This window comes from Trachinotus anak, unplaced genomic scaffold (assembly GCF_046630095.1).
Source record: "Trachinotus anak isolate AG129_WGS33_773 ecotype Australia unplaced genomic scaffold, CSIRO_AGI_Tana_v1 ptg000001l, whole genome shotgun sequence".
Classification (NCBI taxonomy): domain Eukaryota; kingdom Metazoa; phylum Chordata; class Actinopteri; order Carangiformes; family Carangidae; genus Trachinotus; species Trachinotus anak.
In genome coordinates this window covers 16,456,588-16,476,951 of record NW_027273852.1, presented here as the reverse complement: position 1 = coordinate 16,476,951, position 20,364 = coordinate 16,456,588, and the positions used below count along the sequence as shown (strand labels likewise).

Genomic DNA, 20,364 nt, shown 5'->3' with positions numbered 1-20,364 from the left:
GAGACCTTAGAGTCACAGTCACAACAGATGGAAACAGCTTTTATGTATAGAAATGAAAAATTTCTCAATTTAGTGCCTGCAATTTTCACTAGGGTCCAAATAGTTTGATTTTTATGCAAATAAAAATGTATGCATTCAGAATCATTTTAAAGATGTTCAATAATCTTAAAATTCACTTAAGATATCTGGAATAATAAAAAGAAATAACACAAAAACAATTAAAATCTTTATTCTTCTACAAAGAAATTACTCTCAAATAGTTTACAAATGGTGCTCAGAGGCCACCGCTCTCCTTAAGGCTAAACATAGTATTGACTTCTCAAATTCAAAGACATCGTCATTTCTGTCTCTCTCTCTCTCTCTCTCTGTGTCAGCTGGGACGCCAAAGACATGCTGCAACGTAAACAGCAGCTTCCTGTGTGCTGAGACAGCTCAGCAGTGATATGGGGCTCGTGACTAAACAAGACTACATATGTTGTAACTGGTAAATAAGAGAAGGCACATGAAGTTCTGTAAGACTCACATTGGGGTGCAGTAACGATGCATCTGGCTTGTTTCGCAGTATAGTCCATATTAACCTGTACTTACAATTGCTTGGCTATTAAAATATATATAAAATATATTTAGCAATTCACCATTGGTCGAGTATATTTTATATAAATAATTAGATTCAAGTATTGCAGGTTTAAAGCTATAAAGCATGACCCTAACTGAGTCGACTGAGAACTAGTGCACTACTTTGCCATAAATCAGACCAACTTATATACTGAGAAACATCTTAATTCTTACAGCTGCATTAATCAGTATTTTTACATAGACAGTGAATAGAATGGCCGGGTGCAATGCAAAAAGGTCGTGCTGTACTCGTGAAGCTACAGATCATCATCACCAGCTCTACAGACCATTCAACCATTTTTCCATTGTTTTGGTTTTCTGTGCAACAAACTCTGCTCTCAACCCTGTTTCCAGCCACAACGGGCAGCTGTTTTCTGACAAAAAGCTCTGATAGACTCACTGTGCACCACCTGCCTGGTGTCTAACAGCAGACAGAGTTGGCTATTATCTGGTGAACACACCGGAGCATCTTACAGCTAAAGGGTCAGATATATTTCTTAGGGGTTGGTGAAGAGAAAAACAGAGCTCAAAGGAAAGTGAATGTGGGACGTCTATTGTTAAGATTGCAAGAAACTACAACTACAAATGAATGCTAATGTTGATCTGTGACTTCTGGGTGTGTAAATAAGCAACTGCTTGCTCCACTTTTGCAAAAAAAAAAAAAACAAAAAACAAAAACAAAATTCTAGTGCAGTAATTTATCAATGTTATGTTTTCAGCTTGTTCCACTGTCTGCAAAGTGGCCACAATAATGCTACTACTCCGAATAATAATTTTAATCTTAATTAATGCAGCTTTAAATGAAATTTTAAAAAATGGTTGTCCTGGAGCTGGGCTTCAATAATCCAAAGCAAAAGGCACTACAGCTAACTTTACAATACCTCTATAAGACAAAAGCAGGAGACTGTCATATCAGTGTGGCTCATCCTAAAACAATTAATTTCTGTTATGACAGTTTAATATCTCCAGTCAAAAAGCTGAGACTCTTAAAAATTAACTGAAGCTATTAACCAACATCTGCCTAGGCACAATAAAAGTTCCTAATATTGCTTAGCTGAAATACAGAAACTCCAGTGATGGTTTAAGACGACCGATTGGTGGCCAGAAGCATCTATCAACACTGCCTGAACATTGCTGTCATTCTACCTCCGATATGCTCGGGCAGTGTAACCACACATCTGCTTCCACTGAGATGAAACATTATGCATAGTTTACTGCTTCTCTTACGCCAACTGCATCCCGTCTCTCTGAACTAAGGCATCTCTTTCACATACAACTTTAACATACAAAAAAAATACACATCATGAAGCCATGAATCAGACATAAAATTTGAAGTTTGTTGGCAGAGAAGCGAAAAATCATATTTGCTAGCAGAATTGTGGATATGTAGAGAAGACAGTTGCACATTAAAGGAAGCAAGACACTGTCTGATAGGTCTGTGCCTGGTTCCTTTAGCGCTCAGTGAAAATCCTCCCGCTGTCCACAGGTTGGCAGAAGTTCTCATGTCGTTCAGTCGTCACTTTCACTGCCTGATTCACTAAGCTGGAGGTCACTCTCTGCAACACAAGTAGATGGCAAAATAAACAGACTGGTTTTATAAAATGTATGAGTCCTTTTTTTAAAAAAATTTATTTTTTAATTTTTTTATTAATACATATAAACATTTCAACAACTTCAACAAACCCAAGAAGGGTTTATTGATTACCTCACCCACAATAATTGAAATAATGTTCTAATTGTTAATATAATAATAAGAGTTGTATTAAATTGTTCTCTACCACATCATGTCTCTCTGAACTAAGGTATCTTGATTTATTTTATTTAAACCTAAAATGGTCATGAAGAAATACTGTGACAACTTTAAAGTCTGTTGGTGTAAAGGGCAAGAACCTTCAAATCTATTGTCACATTAACCTCTGTTTAATATTTTTAAAACAAGTTTTGTAGAGTGTTTAGCTAAGAGTGAAAAGTGATAGTTGTGCTGACACTGTCAAAGTCCTGGCTCATATTTAACTTGGGAGCAACTGGCTGGCATCAACTTTATGTAAAGATAAGAAAATATGGAGAATAATGGAGAAAAGCGCTCTTATATACTCAGATGGAGGTAAGAGGGCTACTCACTGAGTGTGTTCATGAGTCCTCCACTCTCCTGGTGGCGGCTGCTGGTGTTGATAACAGGCATGCTGTGGTTGCCCGGGGCTGTTGGTGGTGGCGCAGAAGTCCGTTCATCTTCTGAGTCGCTGCTGCTGGAGCTGTCATCACTGCTGGAGGACGAGGAGCTGTTGGAGTCCGAAGAGCTGTCGCCGCTGCTCAGCTGGTCCATGATCTGCGCCTCTGCCATCAGTTCTGTACACGGTGGCATAAGCACATACAAAGATGAAGAAATGTGCCATAATTATCCTCATTTATGGAAAAGAGGACACATTAAATAAACACCAAGCAATCAAACATGAATACTGACCGAAGCTGCCTAACAATTTCATCCTGATGCTAAAACACTCAACACAAATTAAGTCAATTAATAGTCAGTACAGTTGATGACATTGTGCCTGACACCATGTTACCTCTCTCAATGTCATCCATGGGTGATGCCGGGGACGTCTTCTCTTTAGGAGGAGAACTCTTGGAACTGGCTGAGGTCTTGTTACTGCTGCTGCTGCTGCTGTTGTTGTTGTTGTTACTCCTCATCTGCTGGCTGAGGCGACTGGTCTGTTGCTCCAGGCGAGAATGGATCTTGCTGCTGCCCTCAGCCCTAGGAATAGTAGAAGTAGATGGCTTCTGTTAAAATGGTGCAAGTTTAAAACAAATTTCGGCAAAATAAAATGTGAACCATTGCATGTTTCTGTCAGCTCATGACCCTCAGCCAAGCTTAAAAACAAGCTTGCGAAACAAACTGCAAAGTTTCTTTTCTAAACATGTGAATAAAAACATGTAAACACACACTCCACACAAAACCAACAATGGTAAAATTTGTTGAAGGAATATGGAATTTAAAATAACATAGGTAGTAACATAAATTGTAAGCAGTTTTTCAACCCACCTGGTCTTCTTCACAGCTATGTTGCTGTTGAGTTTTTCCAGTCTGTACTCTCCTGTGTCATGGTTCACAATGAGGATGCACTCTTTCATGTATGGCCTCTTGGATCCCTTGAAGACTGTTACTGGAGCACTTGAACCCTGAACATTTCAAACACAGGCAGGGCTGTAGCCTTTCCTCAGAAATAATTGACCAGCCAACAAACATTAAGCCTGAAAACAGTTTTTTTTCTTAATTCTAATTTATTTTGTCATATTTGTCATTTTACTTATTACTATTATTATGCCATCCCTTCTCCATCTGCCCATCCCCTCTCCTTCTCATTTATTCGTTTGTTTATATTATTTCTTCTTTGGACTCGTGTGGCTTCACACGAGTTGAGGGAATGGCTGCCAGGGAACACTGGCTCTTTTAGGTTTGGATTTTGCTCTTGGGACAGTTGCTTGTCTGGGCACTGACCTTTGCTTGCTAATGTGTTTGAAAAATACTGTACGAGTCAATTTTTTTTATGTGACTTTGAACCTACCTGTCCCAAAAGTAGTAGAATTTAAATATATATATTTTTTTAAAAAAGGAACAAATAATATTGGAATCTGTCCATAAACATACGTGATTGATTATTCATTATTCATTCAATGTATAAAATGTCAGAAAATAGTGAAAAATGCCCATTATTATTCTAAGGTCCAAGTTAACATAATTAAATTTGTCTGACCAATAGTCAAAAACCCAAATATGTTGAGTTTATTGTCAGAGAACGCTGGGAGACTAGCAAATAATCAGATTTAAGAAACTGATGCCAGCTATCTTTTTTTTGTTGTTGTTGGCATTTTTTGCTTAGAAAAAACCTTTGTTACAATTATTCAATTATCAAAATTGTTGCCTTTGATTTTCTGTCAATTAGCTAATCATTGCAGCTCTAGAGTGCTGCTTGGTTGCCATGTAAAGTGGAGGCCAAATTTAAAAAATGGGGCATTGAGGGAGGTTAATACAGACATACCCAACATCCACACATATTTCTGGTTGAGAAAAGCCTTGGGATATCAAACACTAACCTCTAGATTGGGTAAAGTAATAGTGACTTGTTCTCCTTTGCCCACTTCAAGCTCCCCTTCACATGTTGTATCAATGGAGGCTGGTTTGAAGTCATCTGCGGGAAAAAAGCAAGACAATGAAACACAAACTATACACACACACACACACACACACACACACACATATATATATATAAACATATATGATCAATATTAACCACAGTATTGCCAAAATATTTGTAAATATACAAACACAGCGGCGGTTGGTGCCTTAGTGCTGCAATTACCTACCGGTACCACTAGATGGCGGAACTGTACAGATTGACACGATGCTAGCATTAGCTAACGTTTTGACAGCTGGGGTATCGATGTGTTGTGATAATTGAGAGTTAACTAACTTAAGAAGACAACAAAAAACACAGAGAATTGTCATCTTACTAAAAGGGGCCAACAGCAGGCGGATACAAAAGGACTGACGACGCGGCTACACAGCTGCCTTCGGATATTTAGCTAGGAAGCTAACTAGCATGCTACCATTAGCTTCTGTAAAAGCCAGACAACCAACTGATTCAAAATCCCACTTACATCGTACTGTATGGTAGGCACTTTTGGAGTGTTTCTCAAATGTCTCTCCCAGTTTCAGGACATGTTCTTGATTGTCAAAGTTGGAGTAAGCTGTCCCATTCATTCTGAGACTTTCATGAGCTTTAAACTTTCTGCTGTTCTGTTTTATCCGATAACCATGTACGGCAGAGCACTGACCACCTCATTGGTACCATGAAGTTCCGCCTCCCCTTCCTTATGATTGGTCAAACTGACTGGTTCTTTGTCTAATTGGCTCAGCGCCTGTCAATCAATATTTTGTAATGACAGGGCAGCTTCAGGGCAAATGTCACATGGTTTCTTGGTACTTTTTTTTTGTCTTTTTTTTTCATTGTTATCACCACTCATTCATTGTTTTAAATAAAATTTTATTTAAAAAAAAACATACACATATATGATCTGTGGTAAATTCACTTGACTGGACATGATTTGGAAAGGCACACACCTGTCTATATAAAGTCTCACAGCTAACAAAACCAAGAGGTGGAAAGCACTGTCTGCACGGCTCAGAAACAGGATCCTGTTTAGGCACAGATCTGTAGAAGGCTACAGAAACATTTCTGCTATATTGCCATTCTGCTATAAAGCACAGATTGATGGATGCAGTCTTTATTTATTTCATTTATTTTACAGGGATTCTTATTTGAAGTGCAACCACATCAGTCAAACCCAAAACATGAAGAAGTTTGACTTGCTCTGACTCTTCTGTCAGTGTATTAGGAGAGTCTTGTGTCTTTGTGTGTAGAAACTCAGTGTGTGCAAAATTTAATTGATTTTTTTTTTTTTTTTTTTCACAGAAACTCATGCAAAAGTCTATTCTTGACAATGTTGTTTAAATCAGCCAGTAAAACCAGGAAGAACCCTGGCAATAGGGAGAGGTAATTGTGCTGTTTGCTTTTGTTTTTAGATTTTTGTTTGAAAAATGCCAATACATGTTTTACTGTGGCATTATTTAGCTATTGCTGGATTTATACTATTCTGTCTTGTGTGTGATATTTGAGACTATGCTGTTTTGTACATTTTACCCTGTGAAACCTATTGTTAGAGTCCCTGTATATCTGACCAGATTACAATGAGCCTTAGACTAATTAATTCACATTTCTTTCTTTCTTTCTTTCTTTCTTTCTTTCTTTCTTTCTTTCTTTCTTTCTTTTATTGGTGTTTGTATTATTATTTTTCTGCCAGTCATTGAACATATTACTTTGTAAATAGACTAAACAACTAAAAGGAACAAATCAAAAATGAATATCAGTGTCAATATCAGAGCAAATATTAGTATCTAAACCCACGGGCCCCAACAATGACAAACTACCTTATACACTAAATTAGCGGCATCACTGGGCTGAGCTGTGAATCTAATTACTGAATTAGCTGGAGCAGCTCAGATACACTGTGGATCTGGCAATGAGAAACTAATGAACTGCTGCAGTAACACTTACTAAATGCAGTTTCAAGCTCCACAGGCTGCAGGGGCTCTGAGCTGCATGAGCCTTGTGGCAGTGACGTTAATCTCTTTTCCTTTCTTTAAACTGTTAATGATTCCTAAGCCTTAAATTCCTGCCCTGTCCGCACTTTACTGAGGCCATATGCTCTGCTGCCTTCAAACATTAAAGGATCAACATCTGAAACAAGTGGGATGGTGAGATTACACTAGCATATAATCACCAGTTTCACAACATGGTGCTCCTGCCTCCAGCACCACATGAGGTGATGGTGGGCATGTGCAGGTGGACAGGTATGGGAGAAAAGTGATTTGGGAGATGTTAGGAATAATCTGAAATAGAAAAGAACAACAGAGACTAATCATAGGGCTCTTAATTAGCCAGCTCTGTAACTTTTGACCTCTATCTTATAGGGTAAGAATCAGAGTAAAGTTCATCAGCTACAGAAAATTAGGAGTGTAAAGATTTATGGATGGTTAATAATTTATCAATAGACTATTCTGGGCATTATTTCTGACTTCAATTCCTTGTTTTATAATAAAATGCCAGTGCCATGTTTGAAAAATGACCAAGGTGTGTCACAAAAGGACACGAATCCTGTTTCACTGTGTATATATCCCATATGAAAAGAAACCAGCAGGGGTCTGTTTCCATGGATGGAGATAAACACTGGCTGTCCTCCTGTGATATCAGTGACTGTGGGGGTTGCCCTTGGTTTGTGGGAGGTAAGGTTTATTGTTTCCAAGCAACTATCCACAAATTCACAATCTGTTTTCACGCCACAACAGAAAGTCCCCAGGTTGTGAGCCAGGAGCAGCTCAGAGATGACAGCACCAGTGTGCAGGGGGAAAGTTGACTACGCAGCTTGAAAGGGTTGTAGCGGGCCAGTTTACACACCTATAACATTACAGACTCCAGAGTGGTCTATATATCATACTGCATAGTCTGTATTTGATTATTGTGACCTGCTTTCAGGAACGCATGTAGTTACAGGAGTTTTGTCAAGAATAAAATTGGGGCAAAAAAACAAAATTTGACATTGTCTAAGATAACTACTGTCTGTGACTTCAAGTCAATTTTAGGTAGGCGTATTCACAATTTTGTAAGTCTGACTTGAAACAGGGTGGCACAGTGGTGCGGTGGTTAGCACTGTCACCTCACAGCAAGAAGGCTCTGGGTTCAAACCAGGGGCCTGGGTTTGCATGTTCTCCCTGTGTTGTGTCCCTGTGTCGTTTCAATAGACTTCAGAGGTGGTGCTGTAGACGTGAGAGATGCACTGAAGTCAGATTTGAGTCACAAAAATGAGAACTTGAATTACTTGAGCCTTGACAGTAAAAACATTCAAGTCTCAAATTCTTACATAGTTAATTACAAAATAATAGACTAAGGAAAACCGTTGTTCAGCAACTATAATGACTCAGGATGTCATTTGATTTTGTTTTTGTCCATTTTATATTTGACCTGAAAGACTTGAAAAACAGCTGACTGTAGGGTTATTGTATTACCTTCCACTAAATCACATAGAAAATATGTGATATGGTATCAAATGTAGGTGTGAATGTGAGCATGAATGGTTATTTATATATCTGCCCTGTGATGGACTGGCGTCCTGTCGCCCAGTGTCAGCTGGGATTGGCTCCAGCCCCCTGTGTGTGGGTGTGAGTGTGGACGCAGCCAGCGTTTTTCATCTGGACCAATCAGGAGCGGAGTGAGAGCGCTGGTCCTATGGCTAGGCTATCTTCACTTGCTGTCGGAAATATCAAAATCACAATATGAAGGTCCCATGAACGACACACCAAGGGCTAAAAATGTACAGATCCCTACCGGTCACTCCCCCTCCCAACTTTACCTATCACTACAAACATACCAGTAATACCCATTCTTTATGTGCAGAAAATTAGACACCTAATGGACCTAAGCATTTTACTTTTACGAACAATAAGGTGATATTAGGCTATGCTGCAAATGCATTTAAACAAAATCCTTTATGATCTATTATCATAAAGGATGCATACAGTCAAAATATTATGTAACCTTCAGAGATGTTGCAGATATAGATATATAGATATAGATAGATAGACGTATAAGTGCATCTTGTTTGGCATTTGGTAAAACAATATTTTTTTATATGCATTACGTTTTGCTTCTATAACATCAGTCAGTCACATTGCCTTCTTTAGAAATCTTTACAGTGGCTCTGAGCCTTTTGATTTACATAACCCCATCCCTCAGTTTATTCATGTCAAGGTTTGTCACAGGAAATTTTTAACAACCTGGGTAAGACGTTTCAAATCTTGTTTTCAGGGAAAGGTGGACGCCTATTTTTTGTTTTGTTGATCAACTGCTTTGCTGATCCAAAGTAAACTAATTATTAATGAATGGCAAAACAAAGCTTTCCATCTATATTCATGTCTGTTTATTTCTCACCATTTAAACCACACCTATGCCACATCATTATCAGACTACAAGGTGAAGAACGACGGTGTGCTCCGCTTGACGAGTAGCACTTGAATGCATCACAGCTCCCAAGGAGAAACCCGCAAAAGAACGAGGTCGTGTATCCGGGATCCACCGGTAAAATCCCCGAAAACAGCATGAGGGGAGGGCGGAGGGTAAATCAGTGACCGGCCGCTGCGTGATTTCATGGCAGTGCCGTGACCGTGCAGCCCGCACGGATCCCGGTCAGTTCCTCAATCCAGACCCCTCACTGAGGGGCTGCCCGGGTTCAACCTGCGATCTTGATCTGGATCCAGAGAGGAGGGGGACTTGTTCTCTTTAACGTGATGGAGGCGCCCTGAATGTGACCCTGAGTAAGTGGCCGACCCAAGAATGAATGGCACAATTTATATTTTACTGTGAAATCAAAAGGCGGGTAACTGATGGATGCCTGGTGGATGGAGGCGCGCCGGTATTTCTGCTTCACCAATCGCTGCTGCAGTTCACCTGAAGTGTTTCTGTGGTCCTCGGCTGTGATTTGACACGGACTCTTACATGCTTTATGTTTCCCTCCCTGACTTTTCTTTCATATTTCCACAGCTTTGACGATATATTTGTATGTTGTCACTCTACAGCCTATCATAGTTTTACTTTACGTTTTTGATCCTGATGTTTGAATAACTGAAAAGAAGCTGGAAACTTGTGTGGTCTCAGTTAGACCTGCAAATATCCTTTTTAATCATTATGTAATTTATTTATAATTCCTATGTAGATTGAATCTCTGTTGAATCATTTAATCTACCAGAAAGACAGAAATGCTCATCACAACAGGCGTCTTCAAAGCTCTCATGTTGTCAGTAACTGAGGTCTACTGGTCATGGAAGATCAAATATTGCATAGCTATTTTCCACTATTATATGTTAAATAATAAAATAATGAATATTGTATAGACTAACCTCATCAACAACTGGTTTTGAAGCTCAGAAATGAACTTTCAGTCTCGTCTTTTAAGCCAACACAGACAATGAGTGCTGAGAAAAATGAAAATGTGAATATTTACAGTTCCACACTCCACCTACTGAGAAATCCTGTGATGTAACTGAAAGCTCTGAACAGCAGGAGGAGGTAGTGTAGGATTATTCTGTCAACCTCAAAGATAAATAAATAAATTCACAGTGATATGAAATGGGGAAAAGCTAATTGTCTTTGAGAATCTTTGGCCAGCAAATATTTGGTATTTTAGTCTTTATAAAGGACCTAAAATTATCCAAATCCATATTAAATTTATTTTTGATGAACTAATCAAGTAATTGACTAATGCAGGTAAGAACTGGCTTTCATAGTTTTAATTTCTGTCGTGCAAAGCTCAGGCTGCACCACAAATGATGACTCAAGACTCCCACCCTAAGGAACTGAACGTCATTACCTGAATCAAAGGAAGGAAACAGCTGCCAGGCTGAACTCCCCTCACCTCGGGGAATAGCCCCGACAGCCTGAACAATGTCCTCAGCCTCAGACAATCCTATAGACTCACATGGAGGACTATAACTGCGGCGTGTGTTGGTTTCTTAATCTTCAGCAATCGCAAACAGATGTAAGGATCTTTTGAGTGAAACCCAGCTGAGGGGATTTCTGTCGGTACATAGCATTTATACCCGAGACGGGAGAGTGTGAAATCATGCAGCATTAGAAAGATGACTGTATTTGTCTTCATTTTCTGTTCCCTCTGTGTGATGCCATTTAGTAAATGAAATAGTAAGGCAGTGCAGTTATTCCTTATTTCCCTGGGGGAGCCCCTGGAGTCTCGTGGATGCTCCTGGGAGTCCTTCAGTGCAACGTTTTGGGGATGACTGGCCTCAGAAAGCAGGTGCATCCAAGCCATGACTGGAAATGCCTCTAGGGCTGATGGGAAAGCTGGCTGGTTTCCAGACTGCAATCCGATAATGTTAATGAATAGAGTAAAACTGTGTGATTTGCAGTAGCAGCAATCTCTTTGTTTTTGTAGGGATGGAAAATACTGTATCATGGACGTCAGGTTTGCTGCACATAAATAGTTGATGAAAACTGAATTGGTTGGAGTGTTTTTTTTTTTTCTAAGACGACTGATGAGTCACGTGACTGGAAAACCATTTAAATTGTCATGGGTGCTCTCATGAAGGCACGGGACATGTTTTAAACAGAAATGATTGGCTCACTAAGACGAATCAAATTCTTGAGTCATGGATTAGTTTGCTAGGAAATACTAATTGTGAGTGTCTTTTTCCATTTTCTTCTCAATCGTGCGTGGAGGAGTTTAACCACGGCCTGTTCTTGTGTCCTGGTTTGTTTAAATGAATGTTGGAATTCAATGGATCAGGGATATTTGGACATTGCTAACATTGCTATTTGGGAATTTTAGTTTTAACCTGGATGGGCTGCATCAGCTGTTCGTAAATCCCTGACTCAGTTTGTGTGAGTAAATTCCTCTGAGCTCTGGGTTGCACTGAAAAATGCTGTCACTCTAAATGAGTCTCAAGTCCTTTTTCTTTTTCAGTGAGCGTGACAGACTAATGTTGAACTGAGTGAGAGACCCCACACTGCAGAGCCTCATAGATTCCCCTCAGCACAGTGTTGCTTTGTCGTTCCTTACCTGAGCTCTACATAGATTTAATCAGTGAGGTGATGTGATAAGAGGTCAAGCTAGTGGACCTGCAGACTCTTAAAGCTTCATGCAAGCAGCGCACACACACACACACACACACAAACACACACACACACACACACACACACACACACACACACACAGACAGCTGAACAAGAGTCAATAAGACTTGATTTAATGAGACAGGTCGATCTGTCAGGCTAAGCCAGCAGAAATGCATGGGAGGTACATTAAGGGCCTGGGGCCCTGCTAATGCTAATGTATACACTTGAGACAGGCACTGCAATGTACTGGTTTTGTTTTGGAGCAAGATCAGCTTGGCTGGACAGAGTATAATTACCTTCCATTAACTTATTGGCAGAGTTCAGGTGTTTTTTTTGAGTCCATTGACTTTCAATTACTTAGATCCTCAGTAGTAGTCATCACTGTGGCCACTAAAGGATTAATGATATATGTTATGAGCTGCTTTTTGACACAATGTACACATTTCTAGAAATTTCTATAGACATGGTGTGTAGATTTGAAAATGATTACAGTTGTATGGATTTGTTTGAATGCTTGTTCTCGTTGACATTAATAATGTAACGTCAGGATTTTAGCATATGTGCTTAGCACTTAGCACTTTCCAACAAAACGGATAATAATAATAATAATAATAATAATAATAATAATAATAATAATAGTGATAATAACAATGATGGTTTTCGTGCATTTTGTGCAGTTTCTTTACGCTGATAAATCAAAGCAAGTGTAATATATTGTGATGATCATATCTCCAAATGAGTGATTTCATGCAGTTAACATGATTAGTGTTTAACAGTGGGGCATAGGTCATTGTATTAAAGATCAATCTGATTATGCCACATGATTTTAAATACATTTGCCATTTTCTTATTTATTCAAGACTTTACCTTTATTTGGAGCTTTCAGCTGCATCTCACAGTCTTGTTGTCACTACATGTATGGAACTGTGGTCACGTAATGATAACTGTGTTAGCTGTGTCTGGAGAAAACCACTGATATTGTTTCAAACCGTGATGGTGGCGCAGTGGTTACCTCTGAGTGAATCTGAGTGTGAATGTCTGTCTGCGTCAGCCCGATGATAGAGGTCCCATGACCTTCCACAGGATAAGCAGCTATACTGTAGATAATGGATGGATGATTTCAACCATATCACCCAGCAACTTTTGTTGACTTGAGTCTTCTGATGGTGCAAATCTCATCTTGGCTTGAATCAGTTCTGTAGCAGATTTTTTTTTTATATACATGCAGGAAAATGAACGTTCTTAGAATAGGCAAAAGCAGAATAGAGTCTAGGCAGCTGTAGCCTCTTCTGTGCTGTTGACTTCAGCCACAAGACACTCAGCCTTGATGAGAGGAATGCCACCTTGATTCAAGAGCGCAGTGATTACACTTTGATAAAAAAATAAAATAAAATTAAAAAAAACCTCAGGAAAATTTCAAAAAATCTGGCCCAGATCTCTGATGTCAAGGTTGATGGTGGTGGAGATTTATACTTAGGAATTTGAGGCAAAAACAGTAAATGACGATGACAATGGGAGTGTGTTTCAGACAGCCAAACATCGTCAAAGCTCATACACTGAACCCTGCTGTCCCCTGAGAACCTCCTTTGTTCTCGTGTCCTGCCTGCAGGATAAACTGTAACTCATCCCCTCGTGTCCCGTTAGAACATCAGTCACAGCTGCATGCACAGCCACATGAAGGCAGCATGCCTGACGGTGTGTGTGTGTGTGTGTGTGTGTGTCACCCATCCTCCCCCTTTTACCAGAAAACACAATCAACAAAGGGCATTGTGGGTGGATGACAGTCTAGAGTCACTATCCCAGCCATGGACAACCACTAATTACCAGTGGAGTAATTAAGAACCAGGCAGCTGTGGCAACATTAAACTGCTTCAGAGAGGCCATCGAGAAATGCTGCTGCTGGAGGTGAAACAGTTAATTATACCCTACTGCATGTGCACGCCATCAAAATATGGCCGCACAGTCTTGGAGGCTCAGTTAATATTGTTGAAAGTGAGAGAGCTCTATCCCAGCTGGACAGTTTTGAGAGATGCGGTGCAGTTTAGGTCACAGCAGAGCTACTTACTGTATCATCACTGAGGGAGAGTGAAGGCTGGGGAGAAAAAGAAAACAGTTTTTATGAGACAGACTGGAGAGCAGGAAGGTCACTTGATAAAATGCTAATACAAGCATTTAGCATCCATGCTCTGTCAGTTTGATGAGGCTGCCTGGGCTGGCTCTGTAAATAAACACACACACACACACACACACACACACACACACACACACACATGCAGCAGCTTAAAAAACACGAGTGCTGTCAAGGACACTGATAGTGTCTCAGACTCTGATTCTAACCATCTCAACCTTGGGGGTGATATGCAGACAGAGTGAGCAGAGATGTGGTTGATATAATGAGTTTGGAATTTCATGTTTCTGTGAGAATAAATGCTCCACTCTCAGCAACCCCAGACTGTGCTTATTAGAATTAAACAATACCACTGGCGTCGAGCCTGCTTGGTTAAGTTTTGGTTCAAGGCCGTGCTCAGTGGAGGAAAGAAACTAAGAACATTTTTGGTACGTATACTTAAGCACTCCCCCTGCCTGCTACTTTATATCTCGACTGTATAGAGCTCTAGAGCTATAGTGAATAATTAGGGTTTTACAGACAAAATTTAAATTTTGTCTGTAAAACTACTAAACATTATGTTAAGTAGGTAAAATTAGCTCCTCCTTGAAATACCGCTTAGGCATTAATTAAAATAATCTAACTCTGAAGTGCGTTATGATTTAATGCATTTACCTACAAGAGATTTTGTCGCAACAGTGGCATGATCCCTCTCTGGCTTCCCACCAGTGCAATTCACGACAGTATATTTTACGTTTTATTGTATTGCACTCACAGAAAATGTGAATTTATCCCACATGACACACATTTCACGTGTTTAATCACGTGGTTCACCCTTTCATGTGATACATTCACATGTTGCAACATGTGACAAACAGCATTTCACCGGTGATGAAGCCACACACCAGCACAGATAATTCACATATAAAATAAATAATATAAAATGTCTAATTTCACATATGAAAGCATGAATTTCACAGCCTCTTTGTAATGGGATCAAACAAAACAGTGACCTTAAACATCCATAATCACAGCAAATTAATATACATACTTATAATCGAGGTCACAGGCTGTGAAAATGCTGAGAACCTGATTGAAACTCGTGTACTGTCCTGTAGAAGTTGTTTGCTGCGTCGTGTGCAGCATTTGTTTGTCCAGAACCTAATAGATTCAATCATTTACATGAGAAACGTGTCATTTGTGGTGTTTTGCTTGCTGTTCATTCTAATGTCTGTGTGAGAGATGTCTGCATGTCCTTTCTCTAATGCAGCCTTCATCCCATAATAATATTATCTGGATTAGCCTGCATAATCTATGAAGGTTTATTAGTCTGGTAGTATTATACTGTAGTACGAAACCTGCATCTGTGGTTCATAAGCAGTGATGCAGTGGTAAATAGAAAAGCCAGTTTAAAGTACAGTGTAAGCTCAAGTGTTTTACACAAATAAAACATGTAAATGTTATGGAAATGCATCATGGTTCTGTTTCATGAATGGACACCCGACCTCCTCTCCTTTCCTTCACTAACAGCCATTTGTAACCTTGCTCTCATTTTCCACACCTCTTTTCCCCTTTTCTGTCTCTACGCTACATGCTCTAATGTTCCTGTCGGTTCCACTCTGTCCAAAGTTTCATTTACCCTAGTTCTGCTCGTTGCTTCCTTCTTCTTCCCTCCTGAACAGGGAACGAGGCTCAGCTGGAGATAAGGTGAGCAGACTCCCCATTACCACCTGTGTTAAATTTAATATATTCTATTTTTTTCCACCTCGAGTGGTTTTTTAGCTACAGCTGTAGAGACCAGGATTCAGAGGCTGTCTCCTGCTTGACTGTATATTGGTCATCATAATGGTAGGAAGCCAGAGAGGGATCATGCTGCTGTTGTGTTGCTGCTGGAGATAGGTGGGGAACTGGAGGAGGTGGCTTGAAGTGAACTGCTTCACACAAGGGTTGGGTAAGAGAACAGAAATGTGTAAAGATGTTACTGTAAAACTTAACTGCTTTAACATTTCTATCTGCATTAGAGAATGTTTTTGTACAGTAAGCAGAACTGCTTCGTGGCAATAACGAATTTAGATTTTTTTTATATCAGTGTGATGAAGTACGTTGATTTGTCAGGTATTAATTCACTGGATTTGTCAAAATTCTTAAAATTAGTTCTTATGTCTTTTATAGATAGAAAGATAGACTTTATTGATCCCAAATTGGGAAATTCCTCTGTTGCAGAGGAATAAAGAATATATATAGTACATTGTAACATGAGCATTTTCTGGTTCTGTCTTTACAATTTCAAATCTGTTTTACAGCAAAAATATAAACAGCTCAAGTCATTTCAATATTAAGATTCAGTACTTTTGCACCATTTCAATGTAGTTGGTGGAATTTGCTCAGATGAACAAATTTGCTCAGATTAAGACAAGATTTAAGATTCAGGTCTCACCAGGACAGTGGTTTTATTAGAATATCGGATATATTGTATACAGCATTAAACATGTCACAGTGTGACTGGATCAGTGGAAGTTTTACCCAGCTATCACCTGATCTGGTCCTATCTCTGTCTCACCGCTCTCAGCTATGAAACTGTAACAGATTCAGACTGTAATGATTTTTTTTTTTTAATCTCCTCTGACATGAGTCACTCACCAAATCCCAGTGGCTATACCCCTGCAGTAATTAACCATTAGTTTCTGTTCCACAATATGAAAAAGCAAAAATAGCATTGTGACTGAGTGGATTTTAGCCCGTGAGCATTTCTCTTAAAGTACGCTCCACAGAGTGAGGTATTGTTCTCTCAGAGTTTCCATCCGTACAGTGAAGACACCGGCAAAATATATGTCTCTCAGAGGAGATGTGTGCTCGCGTGTGTGTTTGTGTGTGTGATGTGAAGCCAGATGCAGAATGTTAATGAGACTGAAACCTCTGTGCCGCTCTACCTGACAGCTTGATGACGGCTTCTGCTCGTGTGCTTGTGTGTGTGTTCTGCATTTGTTTGCCTGCACAACCTTCCAGTGGACTATTAGGATTCAGGTCAGAGTACATTTTTACCAGGAGGAAGGATTATCCTGACAGTGACAGGGTCGGCCTGCGTGTGTTCACTAAAGAGGTCGGTTAGTTGATCAGAAGGGTCCTGAAGGAAACTGACTGGTTCAAGAGTCTGGAGACCCAGCGCTGTATCTGCTTTGCCTTTAGCAGTTTGGTTAAAAACTGGATTAAACTGCTGGTCTGCACATCCTCCCTCCTCTTCCTGTCTCTCCCTCTGTCCCTCTCCCCCATGAAGTGCTGAAGTAGAAATAATGCTGCTCCATTACCAGAAGATGTTGTGCGGTTTTCCTTGTACAAATCAAAGGTCTAAAGATGTAAGGATGAATCATATGTAGAGTGCTGTCAAGGTCTGTCTCAAAAGCGTAATTTCAGGCTTCAAAAAACTGGACATGACTGGAAGGGTCCTCTTGATCCTCTCATAATCTGCGATCAACATTTTCTTGCAGCAGGAACCAGAGCTGTTTAAATCCAGATGAAAAGATTTTTTATTGATCGTGTCTTGTTAAAAACCAGCTGAGATCCAGCTGCTGGGATTATTCAGCACTACAACCTCGTATCCTCGACTCGACCTGACTTGACTCAGCAGCTGGTGATTGGCTGATACCAGCTGCCATACACACTCACTGCCATGACCAGTGATGCCAGGACGGACTGTAAAAAGTAGTTTAAAGTAGTAGAATACTATGAAAAAATTCATTTGGAGAGACTGTGATCGTTTGGGTTACTTTTTGTACCGTTGGGATGGTTTCCACCAGCACAAAGTCAGGATATATTCCAGGAAATTGGCAAACCCTTTTCTCATCCATGTTTTACTATTGAGATTCAGCTCGACATGCAATGAATGATAACTGATGGCTGACTAAAGCAAATGTTGTTTATGTTGAAACTGTTTTCCTATTTCAATTATTATATAGACTAATAAAATCAGTTCACATGAGCGAGAATTTTTAACATTTCATCGAAAGCATTATTTAAAAGACTTTATTTCATTTCCATTTGTATTTAGTTCTATCATATAAATGTTTCATATTTACCATTTCCTAAATGAAACGTAAAATGAAACAACAACTTAGCCTCTAGGTTCTGATTGGGCTGTTTCAGATCAGCAAAACTGGCCATGACACTTTGCTCCTTCAATGCAAAGCTGTTATCTGTAGGCTAAAATTACCATTAGGGAGTTTCAGGTCTCACCAGATTTGTTCATGTATGAGAGTCAGACAGTAGACTGAATGCTATGACACACTATGTTATTCTAAATGTGCCTGAGAATGAATTAGAGTTAGTTCATTTGAAAACAATAATCATCCTCACCAGTTCATGTCTTATCCCGGTTGCTGTCATGATACAGCATTCATGTGTCGTCAGATTTGTCTTTCTGCACTGGAAAAATGATACATCAGTAGAAGCAACACAGTTGTTACAGCAAGTCAATAAAAACATTCATAATTCCGTACATCATCAGTTTTATGTAGATAATAGCTTCATATTTTGGAAGCATAATGAAGCACAACTTGCTGTACGTCCGTGTGTGACATCATGTTAGATTGCCATGCAACCATGTGCATGTTTGACTGACTGTGGGGGGTTGTTGCTACAGTTGCTAGTGAGGGGATATGAAATACAATCTAGGAGGACCAGTTTGAGTAATAGATCCACGATTTTGAAGGGTTACACTTAAACACTGCACAGCGGTTTTTAATATTACAAGACACGATTTACAGCTCTGACACACACTCATTACGCAGCCTGCCTGGCAGAATATTTCCTACAGTTTAAACTCCTTGCTTAAAAAAAAGCTTCTTTTTTAATATCTGCACTTTTTGTATTCTTACATAAACAACAGCTTTTCCCTGAGTGTCTTCACTTCTTTCTGTGTTTAACATTAGAAGCTCCTTTTTTATGGCAGCTACTTCACTGGTGGGTGTGCCTTTCTTTTTGATCCAGAGATAGCCCAAGGTCTCCTCTAATGGCTTTCCTACGTGCCGTTATCCAAAGGGCAGCGACCTTGCGTGGCTTCCCGCTCTTTCCTTGGACCCTTGGTTATGTCAGCGTCATTGCATAATATCGCACTCTTCTGCACAACTGTGTTTGATGCAGACATGGACCTCGTCCTCATGCACAATAATTGCCTCCAACAGTTCACAGCCATCGCTTGTTACCTTCATTCTGCCCAAGCACAGTGTCATTGAGATTCAAAAAGCCTCGCCCACCGTCTGAATGTTCTGCATTATAATACGACTCAGCCAGCCCTCTCTATTGATGTGTAAATGCCACATTTTCTGCAGTACGCCCAAGCTTCCTACTATTACTATGAAGATTGCCGCGGTTGAATTTTGATGGCTAATGTTGTTTTTATTTCCGCCTCCCACGCACGAGTCTTTATCAGCTGTTGCCTCTTGGGAAAAGAGAAATAACATTGATCTCTGTGTTTCAGAGGATAATCTTCCCTTCACTGAAGATGATCCAGCCTGCATTGCTCCAAGTTTCCTTTCTGTTCTGGGTATTCAATACATTCAGTCCACTGCACCATCTGCAGATGTGTTGCACACAGACACCAATGTGTCAACCATCCTGCGTTTATTGTACCTACTGAGGTGATTAATTTAGGTTAAATATTAAGAGAGTTTTTCATTTGATAAAGAAACTTGGTCACGTTTCTGTGCCGCAGCTTGCCAATTTCCCATTTGGCTGATACTTCAGATTCAGATGCATGCTGGTGCCTCTTGGCAGGAAAATGCACCATCACGTGAAGAAGAACTGTTTAACATTTTGAAGAAAGTACCTCTTTCTCCTTCTCCTGTGGTGCTGTTTCGGGCGGGGAGCCGGTTTAGTGCATAATCGTGTCGGAAATGACGATGAAAACAACATAACCCCACATTACATCAATCCCGCTAACCAGATCTGTGGTATCATCTGGAGGAGACCAATCAAGGCAGGCTGATGAGAGATGAGAGGCATGTGGAGGGCGTACTCAGAGATCCAGCTTTGAGCGGGACAGTATGGTACACCGTAGAGACGGATAGATTGACAGGAAAATTGGATTTCAAGGCTTCCCATCAGGAGGGCCAGGCTTCATTCAGTGTGCTGTGCGGCTGCAGACGTGCTGATTATGATAGCAGGCTCCCCTCTACACATGGGGATTTAAATCAGCCAATGCAGGGCTCAGGAGGGAGCATGTGTACACACACACACACACACACATGCACCCTGAATGCTGACATATTCATTCACAGGCACATCTGAGAATACAGGTCATTGAGTTCTCTTTACGTAACATCTGACATGTAAATGCCAGTTTAATGGAGTTGTGCTCCAGCCCCCTCTTTCCTATCAGACCCACTGAGAGCGGATGGAAAATTAAATAAT

General features: G+C 40.0%; 2 protein-coding genes across 2 annotated transcripts in view; one reads left to right on the top strand and one right to left on the bottom strand.

The window, feature by feature from the left end:
• Positions 1–958: 958 nt before the first annotated feature.
• On the bottom strand, positions 959–5,468 carry eaf2 (ELL associated factor 2). Its single transcript, XM_071480719.1, has 6 exons — positions 5,272–5,468; positions 4,708–4,802; positions 3,656–3,792; positions 3,180–3,367; positions 2,737–2,961; positions 959–2,171 (listed from the first exon to the last, which is right to left on the bottom strand). The coding sequence occupies exons 1-6, from the start codon at positions 5,372–5,374 to the stop codon at positions 2,125–2,127; spliced, it is 795 nt and encodes a 264-aa protein (XP_071336820.1). The 5' UTR covers positions 5,375–5,468; the 3' UTR covers positions 959–2,124.
• Positions 5,469–9,263: 3,795 nt separating this feature from the next.
• arhgef49 (Rho guanine nucleotide exchange factor 49) overlaps positions 9,264–20,364 on the top strand; it is a 59,733-nt gene continuing 48,632 nt past the window's right edge. Inside the window, exon 1 of the mRNA XM_071480681.1 lies at positions 9,264–9,541. The gene's annotated coding sequence lies outside the window, so the exon portion shown is untranslated. The remainder of the gene's footprint in view (positions 9,542–20,364) is intronic.

Excerpts from the sequence above, each read along its gene's own strand:
- eaf2 (XM_071480719.1), bottom strand. The coding sequence starts at position 5,374 with ATGAATGGGACAGCTTACTCCAACTTTGACAATCAAGAACATGTCCTG. Across the intron at positions 4,803-5,271 it reads TGCCTACCATACAGTACGAT|ATGACTTCAAACCAGCCTCC; the intron begins GTAAGTGGGATT and ends TTTTTCCCGCAG. Across the intron at positions 2,172-2,736 it reads AGGACTCATGAACACACTCA|AGAGTGACCTCCAGCTTAGT; the intron begins GTGAGTAGCCCT and ends CTTGTGTTGCAG.